Source organism: Protopterus annectens, chromosome 9.part0, assembly GCF_019279795.1.
Source record: "Protopterus annectens isolate FY-2018-M chromosome 9.part0, PAN1.0, whole genome shotgun sequence".
NCBI lineage: Eukaryota > Metazoa > Chordata > Ceratodontiformes > Protopteridae > Protopterus > Protopterus annectens.
Genome location: NC_056743.1, coordinates 793,899,348 through 793,919,878, shown reverse-complemented (window position 1 = coordinate 793,919,878; position 20,531 = coordinate 793,899,348). Strand labels below are relative to the sequence as shown.

Genomic DNA, 20,531 nt, shown 5'->3' with positions numbered 1-20,531 from the left:
AAATAATTCTCAGTACCAAGATTTCAGCCCAGTTGGTCCTTCAAGGTCAAGGGTCAGTGTCAGAGGCAATAACCCTAGTTCCTCTAACCAGATGTTATATGAGAATTCTTCAATGGATGTTATAAACATAGTGATCTACTCTCTATCACTGCATGTCAGTGCTAATAATGATCACTCAGGCATGCAAGAGGGATCTCAGGTGATGAATTCAATCAGATCAGGTTCTACAAGGCCATCCACTTCTTCTCTCCCAGCCCAAGGCCATAGTGACCATGGATGTTTCCCAGTTGAGGGGGGGGGGGGACTTTCTGGAAAAAACAGTCCAAGGCACTTTGTCCCCCAAAGAGGCCAACTTGGATCTCAGTGTCCTACAGATGAGAGAAAGAAAGAGAGTGGTCGCTGGCCTTCCAGGATGTCCTTCAGGGATGGTCACGATTCAAATGGACAGTATGTCAGTAGTTTGGTACATCAGCAAACAAGGGGGGAAGAGATCATATCCCTTGTGCAGGAAGCACTCAGAGTGTGGCAATGGGCAAACTCATCCAACCACTTTCTAATAATGCACATTCTGGGGAAGTCCAGTGTGTTTGCAGACAACTTGAGCAAGTCCATTCGTCTATCTCAAGTGGTTTCTCAGCTTGAAAGTGACAGAAATTATTTTCAGTTCTAGCCTTTCTGTGATCTTTTTGCTTTTCCCCTAAACATCAAATCAGCAGCTACTTTAACCTAATCCCCCCTCAGGGGGAATCACTGTGAGATGCTTACCTCATGATTGCCCCCCCCCAGTCTGCTTTTTCCATTAATTCCAAAATTTCTGCAGAAAACTGACAGGTTGAAGAGCAAAGTCACCCTCATTGCACCTTATTGGCCTCAACAGGTTTGGTTCCCCTTCCTGTGGCCTCATCTGCTTTACCAGCCTTGGATTCTGGATCCTATTTCAGACCTCCTGTCTCAACCGACAGGCATGATTCACCCAGATGTCTCCAACTTAAAGCTTACAACATGGTTTCTCCAATTCTGGTAATAGCCAGACAACCTATGCTGTCTTTACCTGTCCTCCATATCCTTTTATCTTCCCATAAACCCACAACACGAAAACTATTCTAGTAAGTGGAAACTATTATTTACTGTGCACAACAGAATCATTTTGATCCTTTCTCAGCTCTGATACAGAATACATGAAGTTTTAGGTTTACATTTCAAAAAAGGGGCAAGGGGTATTAAGGTTCAGTTAGCAATATCTCATTTTGTCCTTCTATTAAGTGTTGCAGTATTCTTTACACATGGGAAGTCCTCCAGCCAATTATCTGATGTCTGGCCAGTATACAACACCTTTTAGCTACTGCAAGTATGTGGGATGTCACACCTATGCTCTGGCAGTGTCAGCCATAAAAGGACGTCCACACGTACAATCCTCTGAACTTTTCTACTGCCATTTGGAACGCTTGACTTGTATGTTGGTCTGCTGCTTGATTCAGTTTGTTTCTGCCATCTCTCAGATAAGTGCCCCGTTGGGGATTTGTTTCTTTGTTACTGTCTCTTATAATTAGGTCATGTCATCCAGGAAGGGAAAGTGTAGGTGTGGAAGGCAGATTCCATGTAAAGATTGCCACGACCTTTGTCTTTTTTGCTTAGGCCCCAGTCATAACCACTGTTCCTGTACTATTTGCCAGGCCTTTGTTCCTAAAACATTGCATAGCTGACTTTCAGCTTTAAATCTCTACTTAGAGAATCAGTGTCTTAAATGTCTTGCTAAAGAGATTATGGGGGGGTTCCAGGGGTTCTTTGACTGAGACGACTTTGAAGAGGAAGGTTAGCAAACCTAGACCTGAGTCCTCTTTGGCTGCGCCTTTTACTAAGGACATATTCCTTGAGGTCAGTGAAGATCTGTGTTACGTTTGGTGGTCTGGTTTCTCGGTGGGTACCTCATTGGAAGTTGCTAGGGAATCCAACGTAGGCATGTCTGCAGAGGCAGTGCCCATGTCTGGTATGGGCAGACAAGGGGAACTGTGGCTCCTTGTGCTTGAGGGTCCTGGGGATGTTCATTCCACTCCTGCTAGGGATCAGCTGCACACCACTCCGGATGTTAGGCCTACATCCAGTTCCTCCATTTCACCTCATAAAGAAATGCATGTAAAAAAGAAGCAAAAGACTAAGCACTCTCAGGTCCCTTCCACTCATTCTGATTGGGATGCTTTTTCTCAGAGTTTAATTAAGGCTCTGATGGCTTTGAAGCCTTCCTCTGCTATTCCTATTCCTTCTTTTACATGCTGTCCTGTTAAAAGGGTTGGAGAAAAGGTTCTTTCTGCTGATAGTGATGACTGCTCCTCTGATGAAGATTCCTTAGCATACTCCTCACAAATTACATCTCCTCTATTATATGCTTCTCCAGAGGTGGAATCTAATGGGGTGATTGCCCAGTGGAAGAGATTTCTCTTGGTGAAACAATTAACAAAATGTGGTAATTTTTTCAAATGGGACTGTTCCCAAATTTTGGAAGACCAAAAAAGGTATTATGATCTTCTGCAAATGGAAGCCCCTTCTCTTTCTGTAATGCCTCCAGTCCTGCCATCTTTCCTGGATGCTTTTGCTGCTGCTTCTTTTTCTAAGACACCTGATTCTCAGGCTCCTGCCCCAAAAAGGCCAGACAGATTTTACAAGGTCCCTGATGATTGTAAGTTCCTCTAGAAGTGTCCCTCAGCTGGTCCTGCTGTTGTTTCCATAGCTTCTGATATGTCTTCCCAGTTGTCTCCTTCTACTAAACTACTTCCATTTGATAAGGAGAGCAAGATTCTGGAGATACTTGGTAAAAAGGTTTACGTGTCCTCCACTTTAGCGATTTAGAGCAATAAATTACCAAACTCATGTGTAGGTATCCCTTGACTCTACTTCCCCAGGCTTCACAAGCCCTTGCTCAGTTACCTGACTCTTGGATTAAAACTCAGGTTTTGTCTCTCTTGACAACTTCTTCACAAATAGCTAGACATTCCATTAAGTGCAGTTATGATACTGCTGAGGCATTATCCAGAGCTGTTGCATCTGGTTCTGTACTTAGCAGACTATCTTGGTTGAGGCTTCAACCATTGCCAGACATTAAAGCAAAACTGCTAGATGCTCCTTTGGACAAGTCAGGTCTTTTTGGTTCTGCAGCTGCAGACTTATTTAAGACTCTGCAAGTGAAAGGAAAGGAACTTCAAGATTTGAAGCTGTTCATTTCCTTTGTTCCTTACTTCCATAGAAATTTTCCTGCTAAAACTTTTGTTAGGAGACTAGCTTGCTCCTCTTCTGCCTCTGCTTCAGCTTCCAGGCCAAAAAACTCTGTTAGGAGACCTCCACTATCTAAATCTACTGCTTCTGCTCCTTCCACTCAGCAGTCCTTTCAAGCCAGGTCCAGCTCTCTCTGACTGCCAGCAGCCTCTACCATGTCTTAATCCTCTATCTCTTCATCTGTCTCTAGTTTTTACTGATTTTTTTCTGTGTGACCTTTTCACTCATTCGTTTGGGAAAGGATCACTTAGGATTCCAGAGTTCTGCCTGTTATCCAACAGGGATACTTCATGACTTGGAAGATTCACTCTCCTTTCATGGGAATTTCACAGCCCCCTGTGCCTATGGATCAGAGATGCAGAGGGTTTTACTCAAGGATGTTTCTGGTTCCCAGAAAAGATGGTCCTTGCAGACCAATCCTAGATCTTTCCCACTTAAACACTTTCCTGGAAGTGCCATCTTTCTGCATGCTGTCTTTACAAACTCTCTTTCCTCTGATTCCTCCTCAGTGTTGTATGGCTTCTCTAGACATCAAAGATGCATATCTATGCATTCCCAACCATATTCTGTATGGGAAATTTTCACATTTCTCAGTGGGTTTGTTGCACTTTCAGTTCTCTGACTTGTCTTTAGGTCTTTTCACTGCTCCAAGGGTATTCACAAAGTGCTTGGCCCCTGCGATTGCCTTCTTGAGAGTCCAGTGTATCCAGGTATACCCATACCCAGACAATCTCCTTTTCCTGGCTCCTCTGTCACAGCAATTGTCTCTAAACCTGCAAGTGGCTATTCACCTCCTTCATAGTCTAGGGTTCACCATAAATTAAAAAAATCTTTTCCGACTCCATCACAGGATCATATCTTCCTAGGGTGCAGGTTCAGGATGGACATTATGATGGTTTTCCTTCCAGCCAACAAGGTTCAGTCCCTCATTGCTTTTCTGGAAAACCTTCTGCTTTTTCCTTCCATTACAGTCGGGGAGTTCCTAAGACTTCTCAACTTCTTGGCTTCCACGATTCCCCATGCTGCCCTTTGCAAAAGTCCACCTGAGGAAATTTCAGTGGTTCCAAAAGTCAGTCTGGCTCAGCATGGTCACCCTCTGGAGTTTGTGATCCCTCTCCTCCCCTGCCTAAAAACAGCGCTTCTTTGGTGAATTCAGCAGCTTTCTCTGAGTCCAGGCCTTCATCTTATTTTTGCCTTAGGTGTCTCAGCATCTGTTCACAAGCCTCAAACATAGGATGGGGGCAACATTTGCCTCCAAGAAGGTTCAGGGACGTTGGTCTCCGTCTCTAAAGAGAGATAATATCAACATCAAGGAAATGAGGGCTCTGATTCTGGCTTTACAGGCCTTTCATCCTCTCTTTTAACCAGGCCCTCTGAAAATATTTACAAGGCAATACCACTGTTCTCTGGTATATCCACAAACAGAGAGGAACAAAGTCTTACCTTCTTTGCAGGTTAGCCCTCATGGCATGGGAATTGGCAATTCAGTACAAGGTGGCTTCTTTACATTCCTTCAGCTCAAAACCACTATGGCAGAAACCTTAAACAGATCCATGACTCAGTCCCACAAATGGATGCTTCACAGGGATGTGTATCTGGAGTTGGCCCACCGGTGGGGTACCCCTCTTCTGGATTTGTTTGCCTCCCCTCTGAACAGACAGCTCCCTCTATTTTGTGCCAGACTCCCTCATCCTGTGGCTTGGAAGGTGGACACCCAGTCTTTCTCATGGAAAGGGATGTTTCTTTATGCATTCCCCCTTCCCTCTCATTCAGAAAGTTCTGCCGAAGATTCAGGAGGAGAAACAAAAATCTTGTGGGTGACCCTCTCTTGGCCAAGACAGCATTGGTTCCCTCTTCTTCTGCATTTAGCCAAGGGCAGCCATCACAAGTTACCTCACATAGTAGACCTGCTCACACAAGACAAGGGATCTCTGTTTCATCCAAATTTGCCAACCCTATAACTGACACTGTGGGTGATCAACTTTTGATTCCTTTCAGGCACCTTTTTTCACAACACATGTCTAGGGCCTCTGCAGGAGGCCAGAAATCCAACACTTGAAAGTCGTACTTATCCAAATGGAAGAGCTTTTCTGTCTGGTGTCTTTCAAGAAATCTGGATTCATTTTCAGTGGATTTTCCAGTAGTCCTTTCTTACTTGTGTAAATTACTTAGTGGCATGTCATACTGTTCAGTGAAAGTTTACTTGTCTGCTATTTCTGCACGTCTGACATTATCTCCACCTTTAGCATCCAGGATGGAGGTAAAATTTTTTCCTAAATGGCGTCCTACATATTAAACCTCCCAGGAAAAGTGTTCCTCCTTCTCCTTGGGATTTGAGCCATGTCTTAGAGAAGCTTACTCTGGCTTCTTTTGAGCCTGCAGCCTCAGCTTCTTTAACGTTCTGTACTTGGAAGACAGTACTTCTGTAAGCTTTGACATCTGCTAGGAGGGTTTTGGAGATTCAGGCTTTGATGGCTTCCCCACCTTTCCTGGTTTTCCGCAACAAAAGGGTTTCATTACTTACCAATTCTTCTTTTATGCATAAGGTGGTGAATGAGAACTGTCTCTTAATGAATCTGTTCATAGGTTCATACTAGGCTATCTGCCCTAGGGCATTTACAAGCCTAGCCAGAGTGTGTTTGGCCTTCGCCACCCATTTTAAATTAATTTTGCTATGCCCTTTTTCGAGGTTAGTATACTGTGCCTCTGTCTAACAGTGACACAGAAGTGATACCCGGGGTAAACCTACGATCTCCCATCCACTCATCAAGATTCCTCTTGAAGAGAGTCAATGAAGGGACTCTGCCTAACCTAGACTGGGATTTTATTCCAGAGTGAAGGGAGCCTCTGGGTTATGAATCTGACCTTCCAGCATGTCCTATTTATTTCAGTGCTGAGGTTCGAGTCTCTCGAGCATGTAGCTCGATGGGATTTGGATTTTCTGAGGTGCAGCATGTCTATTAATTCCGGGTTGGACATGGCATTATACATCAGGCACAGATCGCCTCTGAGCAGGCGGTATGCCATTGAGTAGAGCTGGAGTTTCTTTAACCGGGCAGCTTATGGCATCTGTTTGAGTCCTTTGATCCTCTTGGTGAGGTACTTTTGGGGTCTTTCCAGTTGCTGCAGGTGTCTGGTAAGGTACATCCCAAAAGGGGCATTGTACTCAATTATGGGCCTGATGAGGGATGAGTAAAGAGGCACGATGACCTCCCCTGATCTAGATGTGAATCATTTCATGATTAGGTGGGCTATATAAAATGTTTTTCTAACCACTTTGGCCACGTGGTTGTCAAATGAAAGATTGCTATCAACTTGGGTCCCCAGGTCCCTAATTACTTCTTCTGTACTTAATGGATTACCACATATGTGGTAATTTGTGGGCACTTTGTTTTTGCCAAAAGGGATGACTATACACTTTTTGGCGTTTAGCTTGAGGCCATGGCTCTGGCACCAGTTGTCTGTTTCTATGAGGCCCTTTTGGAGGATGCTTGTGTCGGCTGGAGAGTCGATTATGGCTCCCAGTTTGCAGTCATCTGCGAACATGGTCAGCCACAGTCCTTCCGTGTTGGCCTGTACCTCCGAGAAATATATACCGAACAAGAGAGGTCCCAGGACTGAGCCTTGTGGGGCGCCACTTGTAACTGGTTTGGAGTCTGACATGGCTCCAGCAATTCTAACCATGTGGGTTCTGTCCTTGAGCCAGTTTGCAACCCATCTAGTGATATAGGGGTTTATATTTAAGCTGCTGAGCTTATCTATAATGCCCGAGTGGGGTATTGTATCGAAGGCTTTTGCGAGGTCCAGGTAGGCTGTGTGGACCACCTTCCCCTCGTCAATGGCCTTGGTGACTGTTTCAAAGAAATCAACCAGGTTTAAGAGGCAGGATCTGCCCTTAACAAAGCCGAACTGGGTAGGATCCAGTGTCTATAGGTCCCCAATATCTTTATTTATGAGGTCCATGATGATCCTTTCCATAGCTTTGCAGACCAAGCTAGTCAGGCTTATGCGGCGATAGTTTCCATGATCCATTGAGGCACCACCTTTGTGGAGAGGGACCACTGTTGCTGTACGCCACTCTTTGGGTGCATATCCTGTAGTAAGGCTGAGATTGAACAGTAGTTTTATGTTTGGGTTTAGCTCTTCTTGGAGTTCATGTAGGACGCAGCCTGGGACACCGTCTGGTCCCATTGATGCTGTGTTTTTTGCTTTGGAGAGGGCAGCTCTTACCTGAGCATCTGAGATGTCAGGGGGGCAGCACTCTGCTGGGATAGATATTTGCCCTTTTGGTGGGGGGGGGGGAGAAGTTTGCGCCAACCTGTCAGTTAGGATGTTGGCAATGTCTGTGGGTTCGGTGTATTTTTTGTCATTTTGGACTAATTCTGAGCATATCTGGGAATTCCCACCCAGGTTTCTAACATAACTAAAGAAAGCCTTGTGATTATCCTTAGTGTCCTGTGCAATTTTTCTCTCGAAGCTGGCCTTAGACGATTTTATGAGTGCCTGTAGTTTTTTGCTAATACTGATCAGAGATGCCTTCCCTTTTTGGGATTTTGCTGTGCTCTATCATGTAGTAGCTTCCTCCTTCTATTGTATAGTTTGTTTATGGCTGGGGTCCACCAGACAGGACGTCTACCTTTGGAGGATTGGGTCTTGGTTTTATTTGGGATTGCATGATCCATGCATTCCTGAAGGTGTTCATAGAATGCGTTTATAAAGGATTCTGTGGTCTGGGCCGTATTTTCCACAGGCCCGGGGGCTTTGAAGGATTCCACCTCAGTTTTGAGGAGTGTGAAATTTGCTTTAGAGAAGTTTTTCACTGTGGTTTTCAGGGCAGGGGGTGGAGTCGGGATGTGAATATCCAGTGAGATTAGTTTATGATCTGATCTTACCAGTGAGGGATACACTTCTGGTCTGGAGCATAGAGTCCCCATGTTGGTGATGATTAGGTCCAGTATGTTTTCCCCTCTTGTGGGAGTGGTAACAAGTTGTTCCATAGCATTTGAGTTTATAAATTCTAGGAACCTTTGGGCTAGGGTGTTGGAGCTAGAGTAATACTCCCAGTCTATGTTTGGGTAGATGGAGTCGCCCAATATAATGGTGTTTGGAGATAACTTCATATTTTCCAGTGTTCTCAGGAAGGCCAAGTGGGTTTCCTGGGTTTGGGAGGGTGGTCTGTAGCAGGCCATAAACTGGAAGGCAGTTTTACCCACTGTTAGTTACACATGGATAGTCTCTGCTGCTTCATGCTGTGCCACCAACCTGGAGGTGTGGGAATCCTTGACGAATATTGATACTCACCCTCCTTTTGTGGTTCGGTCCAAGTTTTGGGGCCGAAAAGCATGGTATGAGGTATAACCTGGTAGTGCTGGGGTGCTCTCGGGAGCCTTGAACCAGGTTTCTGTTACTGCACAGATATTGATGTTCTCCATGCTAAGGAGAGTTTTGAGTGCGTGCATCTTGAGGTTTAGACTTCTGGCGTTGAGTAGCATTACTCTTAGTTTTTTATCCCTTGTGATACCTATGGAGGTGGGTTTGTCTTTTGAGCCTTGCCTAAAAAAGGTACTATGGGGGTAGCAAGAGCCTTTGCCAATATCCGAAAGCCCAGGGGTGACAGGTGCAAGCCGTCCCTAGCGAAGCATCGTGGCTTGTCGAGCATGTCATCCCAGGCTGACAGGCACTGGATCCCCTTTGAATGACACCAATACTTAAGCCAATTGTTGAAATTGATCATCTTGTCTTCATATTGTGGCATCATTCTTGGTGAGGGTAAGATGCTACTCAAGGTCAGGGTCATACCGGCCTGGGCTACATGCTCAGATAGCTCCTCTATGTCTCTCTTCATGTAGTCCAGTGAGGTACGTCTCAGGCTATTTACACCAGCATGGACAATGACTGAGTCATATTTGTACTTGCCTTGGAGTGACCTGAGTGCTTGTGTTATGTGGCGGATCCTAGCGCCCGACAGGCAGCTCACCGTGACCTTCTCCTTGTTCAGCCTGGTGAGCGGGACGTCAGTGTGCCTGACGATAGAGTCACCTATTACAAGTGTATCAGGTGTGTTGTTTAGCCTTAAGGGCTGTGACTGTTTGGTACACTGGCTTTGGAGCTATGTGTTGCACGTGTTTTGTTTTGGGGTAGCGGTTGCTTGGGTGTCTGCTTTGGAGGTCTCTGCTGCTTAGGCAGATTTTTATTTAGAGCCTCCGAGTATGTTTTTGTTTGTTTGTGTTTGGTTTGCTGTCGTGGTAGGTCTATGTGAGACTGGAATTGTAGTGAGTGTGGTTTCCTTCTCCTCCTGACTGGTTTTGCCAGTACTGAGTTGAGAGAGCTTAGCCTCCAGTATGGCTATATGGTTGCATCTCTCACATGTGCTGGAATTTGTTGGGAGAAGGAGAGGGTTGTCTGTGTATATGAGGCAGTTGTAACATTGCCTCAAGATTCCCAGATTCACCAGCTGGACCGGAGAGGAGATTGACAACTGACCTTTAGACATGCTAGAATAGTATTGGGAATTCCTTTATAACTGAAAAAAAGGGCCAATGGGGAACGAGGTACTCAAGGGGAGTTTGTGAGGGTGTAGTGCTTTTAATATTTTAGTGCTGACTTATATAATTGCTTTAGTGAGCAAGTGCCAAGTAACTTAAATGCAATGTGTTACAGGTAACTTAAATGCAAAAACGACAAACAGTAACTTTCTTTCAAGTGAAACAAGGAAATTCAAGTACAGTAAGCAATGCAGATATCACTAGGGATCCACAGAAGCGCTGAAAAGCCGCATTTTAGGTGGAATTAGCATTTCAGGGAAATAACAAGCAAACAAACAACAAGCATACAAATAAAGCTAGATTCAGCAGGCCTGGATCTAGTCTATGCTACAGCAAACAAGGTGTACCAATTTCAGTAAGAAACAGTTCAAATATGCAGGCACTATAAGCCTTTAACCAGAAATTCCCAGCTCAGAAGGGCAGAGTCCAGCCTCTCCTCCCACAAGAGTGCAGACCACGAACCTTCTTAATGTAAAATAACTGGCCTGAAGCCCAAGTGCTTAAACCAGAACTAATACACTTTTAGAATAACAGACCCTGAGCCCTCAATCAGCAGTTCCCAACTTAGAAGGATGTAAGCTACCTGTTCTGCCACTACAGTGCAGACCACAAACCTTCTTAATGTAAAACAACTGGCCTGAAGCCCAAGTGCTTAAACCAGAATTAATACACTTTTAGAATAACAGACACTGAGCCCTCAATCAGCAGTTCCCAACCTAGAAGGATGTAAGCTACCTGTCCTGCCACCACAGTGCAGGCCACAAACCTTCCTAATGTAAAACAACTGGTCTGAAGCCCAAGTGCTTAATCCAAAAGACAGAATGATAGCTACACTTTAATCAAGTTACTACCAAGCAGTAATAAATACAATTGAATACTTTAAAGAATGCCTGGATTAGTGCTCAAGTTATACAAACAAAGCTAGATTCAGCAGGCCTGGATCTAGTCTATGCTACAGCAAACAAGGTGTACCAATTTCAGTAAGAAGCAGTTTAGATATGCAGGCACTATAAAACTTTAACCAGAAATTCCCAGCTAGAAGGGCAGAGTCCAGCCTCTCCTCCCACAAGAGTGCAGATCACGAACCATTTTCAATTGCTAACCTTCTTTTCTTCTCTTCAGTCCTCTAGTGAAAGGCTCTTGCATACTTTGGATGTAGATAGACAACTTAGATTTTATATAGATAAGATTAAGGCTATCAGGAAATCTGATCAGCTCTTTGTTTCTTTCCATCCCAGGGCTCTGGGTTTGCCTATCTCTAAACAATTTCTTCTTGGATTTCCAAGGCCATTAGGGCTCATTTCACTTGATCTGTTGCTTCCTCAGGAGCATTCTTTAAAGGCCTGGGTACTGATGCTATTTTGGAGGCTGCTACATGGTCTTCTGTGCACACTTTCACCAAACATTAGAAGGTGGATACCATTTCTAGATCAAGAGCCGGGTTTGCTAGAGCCACTCTCCATGGCTTTGTTGAAAATTATGCAGTGCAAGTTCCTCTGGTCTCTCCTTCCCCAAGGATTCCTACTAAGCTTTGGTATTCTCCCACATGTAAAGAATACTGCAACATTGAATAGAAGGACATAGAATAGTTGTGAAAAATTTAACCATAACCATAGATGTCCTTCTCTTGTATGTTGCAGTATTCTGTTCCTCCCGCCTTCCCACCCTGCATCTTGATTCTTCCTTGGATGACTTCTTATTGTTACTTAGTTCTGTCTTCCTTATGGGGCTTTTCAATTCTGAAGATTGTATATGCAGATGTCCTTTTATTGCTGATGTTGTCAGAGCATACATGTGATGTCCTACGTACTTGCAGTAGCTAAAAACTGTTGTGTACTGGCCGGATGTTCGGTCATTGGGCGGAGGACTTCCCACATGTAAAGAATACTGCAACATAGAAGAGAGGGACATCTATGGTTATGGTAAGATTTTACATAGCTATTCTTTCTTCAGTAGCCTCTGCTAAAATGTGCAAAGTATTTTTGAGAGGCACTTTTCTTTTGAGCCTACCGTTTAACGACTCTTCTCCACTATGGGATCTGAGCATGGTACTGCAATCATTAATACATTCCCCATTTGAACCAGCAGCTAAATATGATCTTTAGTTTCTTACTTGGAAAACAGTCATTTTAGTAGCCGTTACATCAGCTAGAAGAATTTCAGAAATTCAAGCTTCGTCTTCAAACCCTCCGTACTTGATATTTCATAAAGATAGAGTTACATTACGAACCAATGCATCCTTTCTTCCAAAGGTGGTGTCAGAATCCAGTAACAAGCAGTCCATTAATTTGTCAGTATCATTTACTAAATTTGCAAACAAAAGCAATATATGTTGCATCTGTTTGATGTTCACAGAAAATTACATTTTTAGGTTTACCTTCATGTGTGCGTATTGCACATGGCAAACAGCAATTGCCCGAAAGGCAGTTTGCAAAGTTTGCACATGCCAAACAGAAAAAGGTTTGAATGTGCAATGAGTCAATGCACAGTGACATTCGCTCATTGCACATTCAACATTGTGGGGCGGATTGTACTGTAGTGGGGATCAGAAAATGGTCCCTTTCCCCACTGTAATGTGATCTTGGAGTTAGAATATTAAAGTGGGGGGTGTGGGGGCGCAGGGGGCTTTACACTTCATTAGATTTTTTTTCGACATTAATGTTCGAAAATCAGTGAATCTTCTTTTCAATGTGCTGATTTTCGAACATTTAAAACTGTTGCTGTTTTCATTTTCGTGGTTACGATTCGCTCATATGGAAATCGCACCACTGTGATTCGACTTTGTAAAGGTAAGACAAAATACATCAGAAAATCAAACCAATTGCTTGTTTCCTTTACAGATTTGAAATTGGGTAAACCAGTCGCAAAAGTAACTTTAGCCAGATGGCTGGCTGACTGTGTTTCATTTATCTATAACAAATTGGGTCTTACCTTACCTAGACCTGTTAGAGTCCGTTCATCTAGGTCCATGGCAATGTCTTCAGTATTTCTATCTAGGTATTCCATGGCTGGCATTTGTGCAACAGCAACAACTTGGGCAAGTCCTCATACCTTTATTACTCATTACAAATTAAATCTGGTCTTGAGGGGTAGAGCATTTTTTGCTTCTACTGTGCCCAGGAATATCCTTCCTTAGAGTCCACTCAGGGTTTTTAGGTAGCTGGGACTCTGTCCCAACAGTTGAGGATAGAATGAAAATTGACATCATCAGATAAAGAAGTTATGTACTTAGCATAATCCTCCATCTGTGTTGTCCATTTTCATTCTTCCTCAGTTTCCCACCCACCAACCTCCAGCCCTTGTTTCCGCAAACTTCTGGAAGAATGAAATATTCTAAGGACACCATTATAGATGCATGTTAACAGGTATTTTTTCTGGTAAAATCAGCAAACAGGATCTGAGCCATATTAGGGGTTGGTGCATTATGGGTAAGGGAGAAGATTGAGAGCTTTTTATTACCATGAGCTTTAGTAACTGCCGAGTCAGATCTGAGGATCGGATCTGAACTCAACACTTGAGGAAGAATGAAAATGGACAACACATATGGAACATTATGGTAAGTACATAACTTCTTTTTACTGATTGCTGTGACTTCTGCAAGAAGGATGACTGAGTTGAAAGTTCTTACAGTGAGTCAGCCTTATCTCCTTTTCAATAAAGATGGTGTTTTTTTGAGAACTAATCCTTAATTTATGCCTAAAGTGGTATCTCAGTTTACTTTGAGTCAGGTTATCCAGCTCCCTGTTTTCTCTCCAGAACCTAAAATTATGGAGAGAGGATTCTTCCTACTCTGGATCTTTACAGACAATTTAGGTACTCTTGGCAGAAATAAATCCTTCAGAAATTCTGATCAGTTATTAATTTGTTATGAAAGTAAGAAGGAAGGACAACCTATGTCAACAGAGACTATTTCCAAATCATCCCGTGCTATTTCCTTTTGTTATTCCCACCATAACAAGTCCATTCCAGGCAGGGTCAATGCACATTCTTCTAGGGTCTTAGCTTCTTCAGAGGCTTTTTGGAAAGGGGTGGACTCAAGTATTATAGAAACAGCAACTTGGTCGTACATAATTTTACAAAGCACTATAAGCTGCACTGTTTTTTTCAGGTTTACAGCATGCTTTGCTAGGACCATTCTCCAGGGCCTTCTGGATCCTTATCCTATATCCTCCCAGACCTTGTTAGCTATTGTATTCTACCCATATAACTGAAGACTACCTCAGCAGTGATCAAATGACGAATATAGTACAGTTCTGTAAGTAAACTTACTATAACAGTAGATGTTTGAAGGATCACTGCCACAGTAGTTGCTCCTTCCCACCACCACCCCTTATTTTTGTATGAATTTTGTTTGCCAGATGAGGATATTGATTATTTGTTTAGTACTGACCTTTTTCAGGGCTCTAGTCTCCCTGTTTCAGTTGGCAAGAAAGCTCTGAAAGGCTTGGCACACAGATTGCTGATTTTCTCCTGCTCTTCTTGAGCTCTCAACAGTCTGGGTGAGTGGAAGGTACCTTGAAGCTTTGGAAGCTGGCAGGCTGATGTATCCTGTGCAAGATATAACCCTTGTAGCTAAAGCTACTGCAGCAATGATGATTTGAATAATTATTGTTATGATAAGTTTACTTATTCAACTAAAATATTTGTTTGTAGACAATGTATAGAAAGTGTAGCAAACTCAGTGTTTCTTTAGTTGTGCTGACTTCATTGCTTAATTGCATTTTCTTAACTTTTCTGTAGGCAACTTTTATTTTGTGCCTGGAGCCATTGATGCTTTGCTGTGTGGTAACAGCTCAGATGCTGGGTAAGTAAATACTGTTTTCTTTAGATTTATAGAGATTGTGTGAAATTCATGAATTGGTTTCTCTGCATTTGTGCAAGACTCATAATAATGTTAAAGTCTATCTTTATTGTTTGATTGTTCTAAGTGGAATAAGCATGTATTGTAGGGTAAAAGTCCTGAATGTTCATTCTTTCTTAACTGCTTGCCTTTTTGGCAATCCTCATTCCTTCAGATTGTTGCAGTACATCAGTCACTTTATCACAGTTCCATGTATTTTAATAATGTACTTGGGTTGGCTCTCAAAACTAAATAAATAAACAGTGAATTCTCCACCTTAGCTGTACAAAACTATAATGAAGAGATTGCAGGTATTCATCTGTTCAAAATAGTGGAAGGAAACCTCGCTCAGTTCTCCTTTGTGGGAGGGGATGGATGTTGTTTTCTACTTTTCCTTTCAATCATCCACACCCCCTGCTACTTACTTCCTCAGTCAGAATGACAGTACACACTAGATTGATAGCCTGTGCTCCAAGCCAGAATGTATAAACTAACTTTCCTCACCTTGGCTGCCTGTGGTCTGAAACAATATGAATGGCCATCCTACAATATCAGACCCTTTCCTACCTCATCTTATTATTATTAATGGCAACTGCTCTTCACAGGTTCATAGGTAGGTACTAGGCTATTGGCCCTAGAGCCTATATAAGCCTAGCCAAAAAGGTACCCTGGCTTTCGCCACCCAGGAAAATTATTTTTCTGTGCCCCTGTCAAGCAGAGCCACAGAGGTGATCCCTGGGGTGAATTTCCTATTTCCCATCCAGTCATCAAGATTTTTCTTGAGTGCTAATGAGGAGCTTTGTTTGATATAGATAGGTAGTTTGTTCCAGAGTATGGGAAGTCTCTGGGACAGGAGTCTGTCTCTACAGCATGTTCTGTTTATTGTAGTGACAAGATTTAGGTCCCTAGAGTGTGTAGCTCGGAGGGATTGGGATTTCTTTAAGTGGAGCATGTCCAACAGCTCTTGGTTTGACATAGTTTTGTACGTTAGGCAGAGATCGCCTCTGGTAGGCAATATGCGACGGAGTAAAGCTGGAGTTTTTTGAGACGGTCTGCACAGGGCATCTGTCTGAGGCTGGTAATCCTCTCTGTGAGGTATTTCTGCGGCCTTTCCAGTTGTTGTAGATGTCTTGTGAGGTACATACCAAAAGGGGCGTTGTACTCTATAATGGGTCTAATGTGTGATGAGTAGAGGTGAACAATGACCTCTTTTTTTCCTGGATAAGAAACCTTTTGTAATGAGGTGTGCCACGTAGAAGGATTTCCTGACTGCTGTGGCGATGTGATTATCAAAGGAGAGACTACTGTCCACCTGTGTTCTAAGGTCTCTTATCGCACTTTCGGTGTTAAGTAGACTACCACCTATGTGGTAGCTCATGTGTACAGAGTTTTTACCAGAGGGGATGACAGTGCACTTTTTGGCATTGAGCTTGAGGCCATGGCTTTGACACCAGGCATCTGTCTCCATGAGGCCCTTTTGTAGGATGTCCACATCATTAGGAGTTTCGATTATGGCTCCCAGTTTGCAGTCATCTGTGAACTTCGTTAGCCAAAGACCTTCTCTGTTAGCCTGTACTTCAGAAAAGTAGATACCAAACAGGAGAGGACCCAGGACTGAACCCTGTGGTACTCCACTTGTGACTGGTCTGAAGTCTGATTTGGAGTCTGCTACTTTCACAGTGTGGGTTCTGTCAGTGAGTCATTTGGCAACCCATCTTGTGACATAGGGATTTATACCTAGTTTAGTGAGTTTATCTATAATTCCAGAGTGGGGGATGCTGTCAGAAGCCATGTCGAGATCTAGATAGGGTGTGTGAACCACCTTACCCTCATCTACGTCTTTGGTGACTGCTTCAAACAAGTCTATCAGGTTTAGGAGACATGATCTGCCTTTTACCAACCTGAACTGGGTGGGGTCCAGAGTTTGGAGATTACCAGTGTCCTTGTGGATAAGATCCATGATGATCCATTCCATAGCCTTGCAGACTTAGCTCGTTAGGCTAATGGGGCAGTAGTTCACAGGGTCCGTGGTGGCTCCCCCTTTGTGGAGTGGGATAACCGTCGCTGTGTGCTATTCAGTGGGCACAAAGCCTGAGGTGAGGCTATGATTGAACATGGTGCTTAGGTGGGGTGCCAGTTCATTCTGCAGTTCATGTAGAACACAGCCTGGGATGTTGTCAGGTCCTATGGATGCTGTGTTCTTGCCTTTGGAGAGAGTGTTTTTTACCTGTGCAGCCATGATTACAGGAACTTTGCATTCTTCCGGTATAGAGATGGGCCCTTTAGTGGGTGAGAGGGGGGTAAAGTTAGCACGGAACCCATCTGCCAGGATGTTGGCAATATCAGTTGGTTCTGTATATTTAGTGCCATTGTGCTGTAACTCAGAGCAGATCTGAGTGTTGCCATTGAGATTCTTGACATAGCTATAGAATGCTTTGTGGTTGTCTTTAGAATCAGTGGCAATTTTGTTTTCGTAACTAGCTTTGGAGGATTTTATGAGGGATCTCTGCTTCTTACTGAGGCTGACCAGGGAGTTCCTCCAGTCATGGGATTTTACTCTTTTTTTGCAGCAGGTGTAGAATTTGTTTATGGCAGGGGACCACCAGATTGGCTTCCTTTTTTTGGAGGATAGTATCTTGGTTCTGTTATGGATAGCACGATCCATGCACTTGTGTAAGTGCTTATAAAGTGCATTTGTGTAGGATTCAACAGTCGTACCTCTATTGTCCATCTGCATGGGTGTCGTGAAGTTTGCCACTTCTGTCTTAAGAAGCATGAAGTTGGCTTTGGAGAATTTGTTTACGGTGGTTTCCCTAATGAGGGGTGGGGGCGGGATGTGGATGTCTAGGGTGATTAGCTTGCAGTCAGATCTGACCAATGAGGAATTGACCTCTGGTGTGGAACACCGGTCTAATATGTTGGTAATGACCAGGTCTAGGATATTGCTGCCCCTGGAGGGGGTGTGGATAAGTTGATCCAAGCACTGGAATTTATGCATTCCAGAAAACGCTGAGGAAAAGAGTTGGTACATGAGTAGTTTTCCCAGTTAATGGTGGGGTAGTTGAAATCGCCCATTATTAGGGTATTGGGTTATACCCTAATATTTTCTATTGTATCAAGAAATGAGGAGTGGGAATCCTGGGGCATGGTGGGGGATCTGTAGCAAGTTACAATTTGGATTGCGGTCTTGCCCAGGGTTAGTTGCACTTGGATAATCTCTGATGCATTATGCTGAGCAGCTAGCCTGGAGATGTGGATATCCTTAATGAATATGGACATGCCTCCGCCTTTAGTGTTCAGTCCAAGTTAGGTGGCCGAAAGGTGTGGTATGAATTTTATAGCCTGGTAATCAGGGGTACTGTCTGGAGCCTTGATCCAGGTTTCTGTCACTGCACAGATGTCGATGTTCTCCATTTTAAGGAGTGCCTCGAGTGAATGCATTTTGAGGTTTAGACTTCTAACATTGAGTAGCATTACCCTCATATTTTCCTTGCTTGTGCCTCTTAAGGTGGTGAATTTGTCATTTGAACCTTGCCTAAAAAAGGCACTAAAGGGGGTAGCAAGAGCCTTAGCCAGTATCCGGAATCCCAAGGGCGACAGATGTAGGCCCTCTCTGGCAAAGCATTGTGGTTTGTCGATCATGTCATCCCAGGCAGACAGATACTGGATCCTCTTAGAATGACACCAAAAGCTTAGCCAATTGATGAAGACAGGAGGAGGCAGGCCATCACAAGCTTTGTGCTTCACATCACATAATTTCTGAGTAATTTGTACAACCGTGCGAATCACACATTTTGAAACACTTAAGATTCGCACCATGCGTAAGCCCCAGAATGTAATTTTTTAACTTCTAGCTTGTACTGTTTGAGATGATTCACTGGAGATTTTAGAAAAAATTGAGAGTACAAGTTCCAACAATTATGCAGCCATGCAACGTCTCACATGAGAGATACAGACTGCAGGCCTAAATAAGCATTATTTTAGTGCTGTTTGCAAATCTGTGTTACATACTTTTTTGTCAGATGTTTACTGTAATGTTTTTCATGTTCTGTTGTAGTCTAAGGTAAAAGTATGAAAAAAAGCATTCCCTTTCAGGGATGACGTACCAATTGAGAAGTTAACCAGCAGCTTTCAGTTTTACTGCGTTTGTGCTAATAAGTGCATGAAGTTGCATAAATGTAGTTTTAGAGTGACAGAAATGTAATACCAACCCTTTTTTATCATATATCAAAAGTCTGAAAGTCATTGGAAATATCCAGATGGTGACAGTATCCCAGAAAGAGACAGAATGACATGGCTGCCATGAACTGAGACACTTGAGAGGCTTTCACTGATGTCCTTGGCAAATTTAAATGAATGATAAAGCTAATGGTATTGCTGGAGTTTGTGTGTGTGTGGAATTTAACGTTTTTGGTCTTTTGGCTAAAATGGCTGTGGTCTGGCCCTCATTTCTTTCAGACATCAGTACAGATACTTTGCTTGAGTCTTGGTTGTAATTATTATCCACAAAACTCTGATGTCCTTCTATTCCTATGTTGCAATATTCTTGGTGTGGGATTTTCTGCCTCAGGCGACCCATACGTCGGGTCCTATACAAAAGCTTCAGCTTGGCTGTTGTAGTTGCGTTGGATGTCACATGTTGGGCCATAAACCAGAGTCCTTAAATGTGATGCCTACATGCACAGACCTCAGAACATTTCAGCTGCAGATAACCTCCACATCGTGTGCTTCGCTCCTTCACCACAAGATGTCTAAAAGCTAAGTACCCCGTTGGGGTTTTCTTCTTTTATTTCTAGCTAAAGCTTGGTTTGTTGTAGTAATCCTTAGCAGTTGTCAGCAAAAAAGGGCAAATACCAATGCAGGCTCCAGATACCTCATAAAGACATACCTGACTGCTGCGTTTTTTGCCTAGGATGGGAGCACAATCACAAAGCTTGCTCTGTCTGACAATCTTTCTTTCCTAAGACCCTTCACAGCAGTCTGGCTGCACTTAATCTCTACCTGGAAAACCAATGGCTTAAAAATTTAGCTGTCAGGATGGATCCGGTCTCGGAGGCCTCGACCGAACCTCCACGAAAGAAGGCCAAGTTTCCTACGCTCTCTTCCTCTGTTGCTCCGCTTTCGCATGCCCCGCCAGCTACCGATTTAGGAGTTGAGGGACGTCCGATGGACCCATTGACTTCTGCGACAACCTTTGAGGAAGCCACTCCACAGTTGACGACTTGAACATCTTCGGAGCCAACCCAGACATCGGCTACTGCCGAGGTTGAGGAGGAACCAGACATAGCTGGGCCTCTGGCCGGGATTCCTCCACCCAACACAGCTACCCTTAGTCAGGCGTCTGACTCTAGGACTACCCCTAAGTTTACCCCAGTCAAAAAGAAACAAAAAAAACCAAACATCTGGCTACACCTGCAGAAGGGCTGACTGATTGGCAGTCCTTCACTTCATCCTTAATGCAGGCCTTCAGCCTCTTCTCCAGCTACTTTTCATCTGCTTAGCCCATGGCCTGCCTCTGCCTCTTCTCTTCCACCACCTACCTCAAAAGAGAGGGAAGAGGAGCAAGAGACCTTTTGTTTCTCTTCTGATGATTCCATTTCTTACACTTCCCAAATAGCCTCTCCTCAAGAGTATTATTCACCGGATGATGACTCCATTGAAGGAGGCTCCCCCCAGAGGCTATCACCTTTGGTGAAACCGTCACAAAAATGAAAGAATACTTTAAATGGGACACCTCACAAATGTCTGAGACTCAGAAAAGGTATTTTGAGCTTTTACAAGTGGAATTCCCCTCCCCTTCTGCCATTCCAGCTGTCATCCCTGCCTATTTAGATGCCCTTTCCTGTGCATCAAATACAGCAGATTCTCAGCCACCTGCC

The 20,531-nt window shown here is 43.7% G+C and overlaps 1 protein-coding gene across 4 annotated transcripts in view; it reads left to right on the top strand.

The window, feature by feature from the left end:
* SCN8A (sodium voltage-gated channel alpha subunit 8) overlaps positions 1–20,531 on the top strand; it is a 1,580,263-nt gene that overhangs the window by 19,477 nt on the left and 1,540,255 nt on the right. For all 4 annotated transcript variants that reach the window (XM_044083431.1, XM_044083429.1, XM_044083430.1 and 1 more), the window contains exon 2: positions 14,553–14,616. In XM_044083431.1, coding sequence (XP_043939366.1) covers positions 14,553–14,616 — 64 coding nt within the window. The remainder of the gene's footprint in view (positions 1–14,552; positions 14,617–20,531) is intronic.